Genomic DNA, 12,538 nt, shown 5'->3' on the forward strand with positions numbered 1-12,538 from the left:
TATCTCCTGACAGGGCGCTGTTTTACCAAGCCTCCTCTCTGGTGCATTAGTCAATGTCCTGGATCCCTGGTGCCTGCTGTATAGCATTGCGCCATGCACTGATAAACCACTGCCGTGTTCTGCTACAGAACTGACTGCATTGCAGTGGTGGGTGATTCCCAATTTACGTTAACGCTTTTCAGGATGGGATGCTTTGTATACATGTAAGTCACCTGTTACTGTTTTGTCCTGTAGGCACCTTTGCTGTCATCAGCATTATCGTTGGGAGCGTCTGCCATGATCTGGCTCCTGAGTCCGATTTCGAATACTTTAACCATACCACCAATGAGATAAACATCAACAACACAGCCATGGAGGCAGCCAGACTGGAGATTTCCGCCACATTAGCTTGTCTGACAGCCATCATACAAGTAAGGACATCTTGGCACTAACACTGCAGTGCCCACTGTCTGAGCTAAGCCTAACCCTACCCCTTGTATGAGGTTGGATTTTGTCATTTGTACACCCTCAAGGAAGGGATGGCAGTGCCAGCAGGTGCAACAATTGGGACTGTTTCCAAGTAGATGATACCTGGAAACAAAAGGTTTGGAAGGGTCCTGTGGTCCTGGCTCCCACTTCAGAAACACTGGACCTCAGACACTATAGTGATTCCTACACTATAATAGGGATCTGGATAGATGGACCCATCCTATATTAAAGTTTCTGAACAAGAAAGAGACACATTGAGGTCTCTGTTCTTTTTCCATGATCAGCAGCTCATAGCAATTGCAGGTGTGTTTTTACTCCAAAGACACTTTCATGGGAGCACATGGGGTAGTAGAAAATTAAGCACGTGGCAATGCCCATAGGAGGCATGGTGTGTGCTAGACACATGGTCTGTATTTCCTCTGCCTGTGTTCAGAGAGGGCGTCTTGCTCATGGTGCAGGGCTGGGGGGAGGACGCAGTTGCCAAGGTGGTGCAAAGCTCACCCTGTGCACTCTCCCAATCCTGTGTGCAGAGCTAGTAACTGGTTAGAGCACTCGCCAGGTGACACTAGCGGACGCAAGGGAACAAAATGGCATCCCAGCCACACTTCCCCAGCCTCTATGTTGGCTCTTTGCCACCAGAGAATGCTCCCAGCCTGGCATGACTCTCCCGGGGCTAGTTAGGCTGGCTCTGTGTCCAGACCGCCCCAGTGCCCGGTGCCAAGTGGCTGCCCTGCACTGCAGGGGCCAGCCTGGCACGTGCAGCAGTTCTCCATTAATGATCTCTGTGATGGCCCCTGCGGACGGGGTCTGGGCTGTTTCTAGTACGTTTACACTGTGATGCGTGTGTCCGTCCATCCTTAGATCTGTCTGGGATTCGTGCAGTTTGGCTTCGTTGCCATCTACCTCTCGGAATCCTTCATCCGGGGCTTCATGACTGCAGCAGGGCTCCAGATCCTCATCTCGGTGCTCAAATATGTCTTTGGCTTGACGATCACAGCCTACACTGGGCCCTTGGCCATCGTTTATGTAAGTGAGCTCGCTGGGGTAGGGGCCTTCTCTCCACACCTCGGCCCAGGGGCTAGCATGCTGCAGACACTGCGTCAGCAAATACATGGGGACATTACTTAATGAATCCTAAATCAAATGAGCAGAGGGCTGAGAGGGTGTAAGCACATGGCAGTCTGCTCCATTCCCAGCACTCTCAGCTTGTACCCAGGGTGCCTTGTGCCATTACTGTAATAAATAAAGCCACAATCAGACCTGAGCCCTGATAGTTTTTAATTATTACCATTGATGGGTCTTGAGGGAGTTTTGGAAGGAATATTAGCCCTCCTGCTTCAGGGCATGAGCCAGTCTCTAGCTGTTAGAGGTCAGGGGGAAACTACCTGTGGGTGCAGGTTATCCCATAAATATGACCTCTTGTGCCTTCCTTTGATCTATCTGGTATTGGCCACTGTCAGAGATCGGACACTGAACTAGATGGTCCCCTGGTCTGGTCCAGTCTGGCAGTTCTTCCAAGACAAGGTTCGGTTCATTGAAGGCAACACTGCTGGATTGACCTTAGCCTGTTTAGGTTTGGAAACACAGAATCAGCTTAGTCAGCAGAGAGTCGGGCATGTCAGAGCGTCCCTGGGGCCAATGCAGGAAAATCCAAACCTGCAATCCCTAGAGACGCCGCTTGATTTTTAGTATTCCAATGAACACAGGTATTCTGTTTGGGTTTAGAGTAACAGCCGTGTTAGTCTGTATTCGCAAAAAGAAAAGGAGGACTTGTGGCACCTTAGAGACTAACCAATTTATTTGAGCATGAGCTTTCGTGAGTTACAGCTCACTTCATCGGATGCATACTGTGGAAATTGCAGAATATCATTATTATATACACAGACACCATGAAACAATACCTCCTCCCACCCCATTATCCTGCTGGTAATAGCTTATCTAAAGTGATCATCAAGATGGGCCATTTCCAGCACAAATCCAGGTTTTCTCACCCTCCGCCCCCCCACAGACAAACTCACTCTGTTGCTGGTAATAGTCCATCATTATTACCAGCAACAGAGTGAGTTTGTCTGTGGGGGGGCGGAGGGTGAGAAAACCTGGATTTGTGCTGGAAATGGCCCATCTTGATGATCACTTTAGATAAGCTATTACCAGCAGGATAGTGGGGTGGGAGGAGGTATTGTTTCATGGTGTCTGTGTATATAATAATGATATTCTGCAATTTCCACAGTATGCATCCGATGAAGTGAGCTGTAGCTCACGAAAGCTCATGCTCAAATAAATTGGTTAGTCTCTAAGGTGCCACAAGTACTCCTTTTCTGTTTGGGTTTAAACATTTCCCAGCATTCTTTGCAAGTCAGGCACTGCAGTACTGAGGAAGTGGATGAGAATTAGGGACTAGAAAAAAAAAAGAGACCCATAGGGCTTGATCCACATTTCATCCCCCTCTGATTAAGGCAATGGAGTGACAATGGCATAAGACTGCTATGAGAGGGGAATCCAGCCCTGGTGAGCCTATTTTTGCTGTCCCAGATGAGCAAAACAACACAAAAAAGGATGCGATCGGCACTAACGATGAAAAACAAATGAGCATTTTTTCGATTGCTTTGAGTTTCAGTAATCAAAGATGTAATTAGAGGCATGGGTAAGGGCACTGAATGTTTTTAAATATATAGGGCCAGATCCTCAACGGCTATGAATGGGGTAGCTGCATTGAAATCAGTGGAGAGGTGCTTCTTTTCGCAAACTGAGGAGATGGCCCTGCCCCTCTATGGAGCTGATCCAGAGTCCTTTCCATTGACTTCAGTGGGTCCTATGCACCTGGAAGTTTGGCTGCTTAACTGAAGTAGCCAGACACAGAAGCAGGCTGTCTTGGGATTTCTGGTGCTTGTTTCATTTCCCAGTGCCTGTTTCATATGCTCAGAGCAGGGGTGCTGGAACAATTTGTACAGTGTGGGTCCGGAGAGCCATTGAACCAAACTATGATGGAAACCACTTGAAACCAGAGGGTGCAGCAGCATCCCCCCGGCACCACTAGTTCCAGCACCTGTGGCTCAGAGATGTCCATGGGGAGGCCAGAGTGGGCGGGGGGGGGGGGGGGGGCGGGTGTTCTCTGCTTTGCCCACTGGAATTCCAAGTAGCCATTCTCAACATTTTGCCGACTGCTGTCCCTTCTCCCCCCTCTAGACATTTATTGATATTTGCAAAAATCTCCCCAAGACCAACGTGGCCTCCTTGATCTTCGCCCTGATCAGCACTGTGCTCCTGATTATTGTGAAAGAGCTCAATATGAAATACATGAAGAAGATCCGGGTGCCCATCCCCATGGAGATCGTCATAGTAAGTGACACCCGAGTTCCGTCGTCCTCTGTCCATTAGAGAGGAAACGACCATTCCCTGAAAGAGCCTTTTCCCCTCATCTCTTCCCAGCCTTTGCAGGAAGGTGCATCTCTAGGACAGGCAGGGGAAGGGCCTAGATTCCAGAGCACCCTTGCTTTGACACCTGGTGAGGCATGATGTCGGACTCAGGACACCTGCATGGCTTGGATGCTTGGGGAAGCAGGAGGCACTGGCAGCATCACTCTAATTAGATTTTTTGGTTTTGGTTCAGGTGGGGCTCACACCACTGGGCCCAACGCACCGGTGCCTGCTTCACATGATCGTTTACACCAAGACAAAGTGGGTGTAGAGCACTACACTTCTGATTTGGTTGCATTTTACACCCACCCTGTGCTCACTTTGCCCAGCTGCACAATTCAAGGGCAACGGGAAATCAGGGCCCCTGAGTTTGGTTTCAGTTTCAGAAATGCAGCAGCTCCCAAACCTCAGAGAGAAGCTGCTGACCCCACTGAATTTCATGTCAGAATGAGGGTTGGGCCTGAGTCAGAACATTTGGCTCAGGGACCCTCCAAATCCCAGGCGTGTGTGTGATGGATTTAGTTATCCAGTTGTGGTTCACCTCTAAATGAAACCATGACAAACTATACATCTCCCCAGCCCACACAGAGCCACAGCGGGCTAGGTTCATATTTGCAGAGGCCTTGCCAGATGTATTCCTGCTGTGAGCTCTCTCTAAACCATATACGGGCTAAGTCTCCCCACAGACCATGTGTAGAATGGCCACAAGCTTCCATGATGGAGCGAGTGTTACTGAGATTTTAGGACAGGAAACTAAGGGTCAGGAACCTTGGGTTCTATTCCTCACACTATCCCAGCTCACTGCTATTACAGGGCTCTGTCTCAGTTCTCCAAAATGGGGATGACGTGACTGATCAACCTTGTCCTGTGTGACTCCAGTAATACTCATCAACGGCTTAGATAACCTGTGATGAAAGGGGATAGGGAAGCCCAAGTATTTTTATATCCTCAGGAGGAGGAGAACCCCCCAAACCTTTGTTTCTTCCTCGTATATTGGACTGTCAGTGCATTCCCTTTAATGTCTATGGGGGGAAACTGATCTGTGACATAAATGGACATAACTCCCATTGAAGCAGATGGACATTTCTCCCACTTGATCCAGGGCTGAATTTGGCTTTACAGGCCTCGTTCTCAGCTGTAGTAGGCATTAGCCACTATCTCACCATCCTGCACAGCTAGGTCAGTGCAGCGCTGCATATGGATCTGACAATGCTGCTTCCACTTACGGCTCCTTCACTCTCTGTGATTTCAGGTCATAGTAGCTACTGCGGTGTCCGGCTGCTTGAACATGCCTGAGAAATACAACATGCCAATCGTTGGGAAGATTAAGATGGGGTAAGTGCGCGTGCAGGCCTGATTCCATTTCCAAGTGCTGATTCTCTCTGGACCAGTGATAGTCCCCTACCCACCCATGCTGCAATCTGGGAAACAACCCCCACAGGAGTGAGGGATAACGAAGGACACTGACTGCCGAAATGGAGAACTCAGTGAAAGGAACACCATTTTATTACTGCCTTCATCTCTTCCTCTCCCCAAATCTGACCCTCGCCCCGTTTATTGAGGTTCCTCCGTAGCTCTCCCTGAGCGATTGCCTTGTCCCCAGCAAAACCTATGCCCCTAACAAACAGCCTCATGCAGAAGGGCACCACTGGGCACTACAAGGGGGTAGAGAGGGGTTCCACTGTGGCTCAGGTTCTGCACAAGGCAGGAGCTGAATGTCTCCAGTGGGGTATGTACAGTGACCGCACGAAACTTGGGTTCGCTTCCCAGCTCTACCCAGCCCCCCTGAGTGAGCTTGGGCAAATCATTTGATCTTTCCAGGCCTTGGTTTCCCATCTGTGAAATGTAAAATCGTCCCTTCCTTTGTCCGTCTTATACTTTGTGTCTGTACAGCACCCAACACAATGGGGACACAGCTTCTGCTGGGGCCACTAGGTGTTACCATAATAAAAGTTACTTGTAACAAGTCATAACAACAACAGCAGGGAGCGATTGGTATGCAAAGAGGGCACTAATTTGCCTGAGCATTTGTCAATCCTCTTACAATATCCTAGGATAAGGACTAACCCCAGGCTGTAGCAATTGTCCTGCAGCGCTGCACTCAGATACCATTGTGCTGGGTGAGGCATAAGAACCAAAATAGAACAGAATCTAGGGCAGGTTGGAGTGGAAAATGTCTCCTAATCCTTCTTTCTTTACCTGAGTCAATGCATTAGTGGATTATAAAGAGCAGCATATAATTACCAAGCTATAATTGTGTAAAGCATACAATACTGCGCTGCACAATCTTATAATTACAAGGGACACACAGCACCAATCCTGTGTCAAAATAATAAACAAGGCTAGAGCCGGGATGGTATCTAGGATATTATTCAGCACGTGCAAAGCACAGTAAATTCTGTAAGCCTGGGGATCACACTGGCACTAGTGTTCTTTGTCGACATATATGCCATTTAGGTTCAACTGAAATGTTGTGTTTCAATTATTATATCAGAGAGACAAGGTGGGAGGTAATATCTTTTCTTGGACCAACTTCTGTTGGTGAGAGAGACAAGCTTTTGAGGCACACCGCTCCTTTTTCTTCAGTCCTGAAGCAGAGCTCTGTGTAACCTTAAAGGCTTGTCTCTCTCTCTCCAACAGAAGTTGGACCAAGAAAAAATATGACCTCACCCACCTTGTCTCTCTAATATCCTGGGACCAACACAGCTACAACAACACTGCATATTGTACTATATCATATAAAATAAAAGTCAAAACGGAAAAGTTGTTTCAAAATGCGAAAGTCAAAACATTGTTTCAACCTTATCAAAACAAATCGTTCTGGTCTTTTTTCAAAATGAAATTTCATCGAAATTGTCTCATTTCTGTGAAATGTTTCGATTTAGTCAAATTTTCTGACTCTTCCACTGGAAAATTTTTGATGAGCTCTAATTCTTTGGTGTTGGTGATGCAGTTCCTGGCACTCCTCTCTCAGTCGGTTCTGAGCCAATGGCTCTGCTCGGCACTAGAGGGGGCTGTGTGGCTTGGAGGTGCAATCTTTCAGATTATAGACAGAGCAAAAGATGTGGTCACTTGGGGTCATTTAAAATCCTCTGGCACTTTTTGCAAAAGCCCAGCAACCTGACCAAATCCATGCTGGAGTCCACTGACCTAAATTTCCCCCGCAGTTTCATTTGGATATGTCATTCTTCACTCGTCTTCCTGAACAGCTGTGCAGTGCTGCTGTGCACCATTAAACAGCTGCTGTGTTCCTCCCAGAGGTGGCTGCATTTTAGTAGTGGGTGAAGTGAATCCTGTATATATAAAGCCAAATCCTGGTCCACGGGCTCCATCTCTAAACACCTGTGTCCTGACAGCTTTCTCCTCTATTCTTTGGCTGCAGCTTCCCAGCCCCCACACTCCCACTGGTGAGCAAGTGGAAAGATATGATTGGCACAGCTTTCTCACTTGCCATTGTGGGCTATGTGATCAACCTGGCCATGGGACGGACCCTGGGAACCAAACATGGCTATGACGTAGACCCCAACCAGGTAACCTTTATTTAAAAGGATATAGTCAAGATGCTGCTGGGTATAATGGATGTGAAAGTGGAAGCCTATTTAATAAGTTGGGAGCTTTAAAACACACTCTGTTTCTTTGAAATTTGTGTCTTTCTCTCCTGCGCTCAAACTTGCCTAGTGGTAGGGTTGCTCATGAGTCTGGGGCTCAGTGCCCTGGTTTGTTGTTGTCGGTAGATTATCTGTGTGCTAGAGGGAGATTGTACAGGACTGGGGGGAGTTTTGGGTGTGATCCCCTGCTTTGCTTTCCCTCCACAGCAGCCCCACCTCTCTCTTTCCTTCTGCCCAACTGACCGCATTGGGAGGCCTCCTTTCCCAGGCACTCTAACATCCGTGCTCCCTGCTCTGCTCGAGACCCATGCAAGGAAACAGTTGCACATGCTACCGAAGGCAGACCCCTGATCAGCACACGGCTCTCTGTTCCGGCCGTGCGTTTCAGGCAGAGTGAGAAGGAGGGGAAGATTATGCCTGTCTGACTCATGCAGAAGGCACCCTTGTAAAGATTTTAGGGCATTTGGGATTCCAAACTTTTTTTTATTCCTCGTTTTCCCTCCTTTTTAAAATGCCTCTGCAGCTGGTCGGAGACACAAATTAAGGCAGGATCTTTGGGAACTGGGTCCAGCTATCAGCCTCAGTGCAGGACTGAATCATCCAGAAGTGTGAAACAGCTGGGAAAGGGACCTAGGCAGACCAGTGACACCAGAGGAATGGGGTTTGATCTGGAAAGGAGGACCAGCAACCTCAGTCTGTAGCACAATAAAAGAAAATGTCTTTAAGATACTGTTTTAGTGGTACCTCAAACCCATCAGGCTAAAAAAATACATATAGATTGAACAGGGATAAATGTTGGGGAAACTTCAGTGAAAGAGGAGATGTTATATATATACGGTGCACGTGTCCAGTCGTTAGAGAGTACTGGGATGCAAGCTGGCTCTCTGTTACCAAATGAACCTTTGGTAATTCTCCTAGGACTTCCCAGCACACATGGTTAAATGAGAGGAAATGAAGAATTAATCTCTCATCTGCTAATAGCTGCTTGGCTGCTGAGGCCTCCCTTGGAAAGGGAAAAATAGCCCAACCGTAGAGGAATGGTTCAAAAACTGTGGGAGGTTGTGGTTATGAAAACACATCAATTACGTACGTAGGAAATAGACAGAGGACAGATAGATACTCAGATATTTGGTTACCTTTTATTCAAAATTCAAAGTACATCCACCTGCAAAAAAACACTAGCACCTGTCCAGTTTTTGTGAGTATTAATAAAATCGCTAGAGACGACATGTTATAGGTGTTGTAATGATGCTCACTCTGTAATATGGTAACACCCTGTGAAACAGAAAAATCTGGTGACTATATCCCTGTATAATGTCTCTTTCAACAAAAGCTAATGGCTATGATGATCGTTTCGTTTCTGATGTTTGCTTGGCAAGGATTTGCCAACTTGTTAAAACTTCCTAAAGACGTAGTTTTTAAAGAGAAATCCAGCTGGTCTCTTGTTGCCAGGCACTGGCTGGAGTTGATGTGTCATCATGGGCATAACTTAGGGAATCCAGCGATGCCTCTGGGATGAGAAGGAGCAATCCTCTGGGTGAGGATGGTGGGTGGGGAGGAGGGGCAGGAATGAAGCTGTGAGCAGGGCGGAGCTAAGAGGAGGAGAATCCCTGTGACCTACTTCTCTCACCTTCCTTTAATTGTTGCTAGAAGAAACTAAGGGAGCCGGCAAAAGAGTGATGCTTCCTTCCTCCTCTGACGAACACCTTCCTCTTCTCTCCACAGGAAATACTTGCCCTGGGCTGCAGTAACTTCTTTGGATCCTTTTTCAAAATCCATGTGATCTGTTGTGCTCTGTCTGTAACCCTAGCTGTGGACGGGGCTGGAGGAAAATCTCAGGTTATTACTTTCTTCTTCCTGGTGCCAAATTTCACACTAGCAACCCTGATGACACCTCCACGATTAACGTATAGACCCCCACAGAGGGGGCACCTGAATGTGTCGGGTGGAGCCATTCTCTGCTAAAATTCAGAGCCAGAGATTCAGACTTCACTGTTGCTAATCCAGAGTAACTCCACTGACTTTAACAAAGTCACTCCAGATTGACACTGAGAGCAGAATTTGAACCTGAAGGCTGTTTTTCTGAGGGCCTAGCTGGCTCACATGATTAATGATAATCATAGACCTGTTACTCCCCAGAGTGCCAGCTGGAATCCAGACTGGGTCTCTACCTCACGGGAAGTTGTTACCATCTGATGGATGTCTCCAATGGCCTCTGTATGGGATGAGTTTGGTGAATCTCAACCCATTTTCCAGTGAGCAAGGGTCTACATCACTAAAACTACACTCCTGATTGGCTGCCGTGATGACAGACTCAACAGAGAGGTCAAGGACACATGGGCCACCGAGACGGAACTTCTCTCTCTCCCACAGAGGGGGGGTCCCTCCTGGTCAGGATTGGGGCACATTAGTGCTGGCACTTTTGCTGCCCATGCTGTGTAGCAAGCACCTGTTGATCTTGAAGGTTGTTCAGTGTAGGCAGCTCCCTGGGACTGCACTGGGCATTGTGGGTGCTCAGCACCTCCCAGGATCAGGCAGAAGGGAAGCGCTTTGTTTCCAGTGCTGCTAATCCAGGAGATTTCACTCATACTAAATGCATTCAGTTTGAAAGCTTTTCTTCTCCATGCCAGCAGTTTCACTATTTAGCTGTTTTTGTTTCATCTGGCACCAACAGCAGTAACTTTTAATGGGGGCCTGTCACAGGGAAAAGTCATGGGCAAAAGCACAGAGCTCAAGTGAACTGAGGGGCAGAGAGATTAGGTATCACGCCCCAGCCCTCACTGCGAATCAGTGGCAGGACTAAGATAATACCCCAGAATCCTGAGCTCCATCCTGCTGCTCAAGCCATTAGATCTGTAATTGCTCCACTTAACTGGTCCCCAGTTTAAGGAATCACATAAGGTTTAAAAATGCCAGGTTACCTCTGTAATTATTCTTTTTGTTTCCTCAGATGGCAAGTTTCTTTGTAGCACTGGTGGTTATGATAACCATGCTGGCTTTGGGAATCTACCTCGACCCCCTTCCAAAGGTAAAACCACAAGCAACCAGGAGGGCCATGGAGGGTAGGGGGAATGTAAGTAGGGACACTGGGGTATAGGTCACCCCTCTGTTCTGGACTGCTCCATTTCCTGTGTCATCTATGTCCAGTCAAACCAGGTCAACTTTCCTTGCTGTTTGTAAATCAAAGAGCAGTCACAGGAAGCTGCAAGTAGCTCTAATAAACAACACTCCCCTCCCCACTCCTCTTCCCCATCCCATGAAACTCACTTGATCTGGGGTTTTCTCAAAACCAGGTCCACTGAGTGAATCTGGATCAAGTGTCAAGAGAATCTGAGCTAATTCCTGGTTTCAGCACAAATACGAGTGAAAGGCTTGGAGTGAACTTAGAGTTTAGAAATTGGGTTTATTAAAACTTGAAACCCAGAGGGAGCAAAGTGATGGGATTGGGACAGTGCTTAATTTGTGCCAGGGCTTGCCAGGGTTGAGCCCCGGCACCTCTAGGCTGGGCAGTTCATAGCCCCGGCACCTCTGGGCTTGCTGCATTAGTTATGAATATAAAAAAATTGTTTGAGCCCTGGCACCTCTTTCATTACAAATTAAACACTGAGTTCAGGGAAGTATTAGACAATGCTGCCTTTTTCTTCCTGTCATTTTGACTTCAGTTATGTATGTCCAGGTGGGGGATGCCCTATGAATAAATTATTTACTATTGTAATATTGTGATTATTTAGTAACTAAGTATGGGCTGTGAAATCTGGCCCAAAGTTCCCCAGGCCTCTGGGGTTTTGGATTCAGAGTGTTGGTTTGGTCCATTTATTTAGACTGAAGCCAAGCTGCTCCAGTGTTGGGTGTGTTCAGAACAAGGTATTTGGATCAGGACTGTCTCTAATAATAATGACATTTTGTTGGTATTAATTATTTATGATTATTGGTACTACAATAGCACCTACCAGCCCTAATCATGTACTGGGATTCCCCTGTGCTCGGCGCTGTACAAACACAGAACAAAAAGATGGTCCCTGTCCTCTGCATAAAGCCCAGGTAAACTGAGCCACCCCATAGCATAGTTTCATAGTGTGAAGGCGCCACATCCACACTGATTCTCAGCAGGCGAAAGGGAACTGGTGGGGATAAAATAAATTATTTTGGATCCAGATTCAACCATGATCTTTGTTAGCTTCACCACCCATTGCTAAACCCTCATCCCTGCCCCCTCGGAAATTGGCAGCCAGACCTGAGAGCAGGCGATATTTGCAACAAGCAGTTTTCCCTTGAGCAAGAACACTTTCATGTGTCCTGTCTTGGATACCGTCTCCTTGGCAGGCTGTGCTGGGAGCCCTGATAGCAGTCAACCTGAAAAACTCCCTCAAGCAGCTGGCTGACCCCTTCTATCTGTGGAAGAAAAGCAAGCTGGACTGTGTGAGTACCCCACCGCGAGAGACCTGGGGGAGAAGGAGCAGAATCTGATTACGTTTTTCAGTGGGGGTGAAACTCACCCCTGCGTGGTGGGGGCAGCCCAAGACATAGGCACCACCACTTGAGCACTCAAAGCAGGGCTTAAATAGGATTTAAGAAGCGCATAGGCCTCACGCTGGCCCCATGCAGAAGGGTGAGTTTCACCCTATAAGCACAATGATGCCTCCGACTCAGTGCTAGTCAGCGTTTAGCTTGATGATCCCAAGTAAGGTGCAATGTAGAATGTGTCTGGTCTAGTCAAGCACGGTCGCACTTGACGCATGTAATGCAGAGATATGAACTATTACCTGCCCTATTTAAATGCCAATCAACCTTAAGAGCCTGTTTGTCAAGAACAAGCCAAACCGGCCCTACTCAATATCTCCGAGTCATGACTTAAAAATTCAGCCAATAGCCCTCCAGGGGAAGGAGAGGCCATCATGAAAGATAAGAATCCCAGGCACTGGTTGACATATAAACCCAATCTGAGAGCATGGGGGAGACAGAAAGGAATCTGGAAATGTCTGAAAGTTAAAGATTTTGTTTGAACAGGACTTATGCTGGTGGGTGGTATCTGTGCAAACTGTGCC

General features: G+C 47.5%; 1 protein-coding gene across 1 annotated transcript in view; it reads left to right on the forward strand.

Moving 5' to 3' along the window:
- Positions 1 to 12,538, forward strand: part of SLC26A9 (solute carrier family 26 member 9) — a 44,351-nt gene that overhangs the window by 15,878 nt on the left and 15,935 nt on the right. The window contains exons 5-12 of the mRNA XM_037885253.2: positions 235 to 410; positions 1,330 to 1,494; positions 3,655 to 3,807; positions 5,138 to 5,220; positions 7,268 to 7,415; positions 9,219 to 9,332; positions 10,444 to 10,521; positions 11,817 to 11,912. Coding sequence (XP_037741181.2) covers positions 235 to 410; positions 1,330 to 1,494; positions 3,655 to 3,807; positions 5,138 to 5,220; positions 7,268 to 7,415; positions 9,219 to 9,332; positions 10,444 to 10,521; positions 11,817 to 11,912 — 1,013 coding nt within the window. The remainder of the gene's footprint in view (positions 1 to 234; positions 411 to 1,329; positions 1,495 to 3,654; positions 3,808 to 5,137; positions 5,221 to 7,267; positions 7,416 to 9,218; positions 9,333 to 10,443; positions 10,522 to 11,816; positions 11,913 to 12,538) is intronic.

The sequence above is a fragment of the Chelonia mydas genome, chromosome 21 (genome assembly GCF_015237465.2).
Source record: "Chelonia mydas isolate rCheMyd1 chromosome 21, rCheMyd1.pri.v2, whole genome shotgun sequence".
NCBI classification, from domain to species: Eukaryota; Metazoa; Chordata; order Testudines; family Cheloniidae; genus Chelonia; species Chelonia mydas.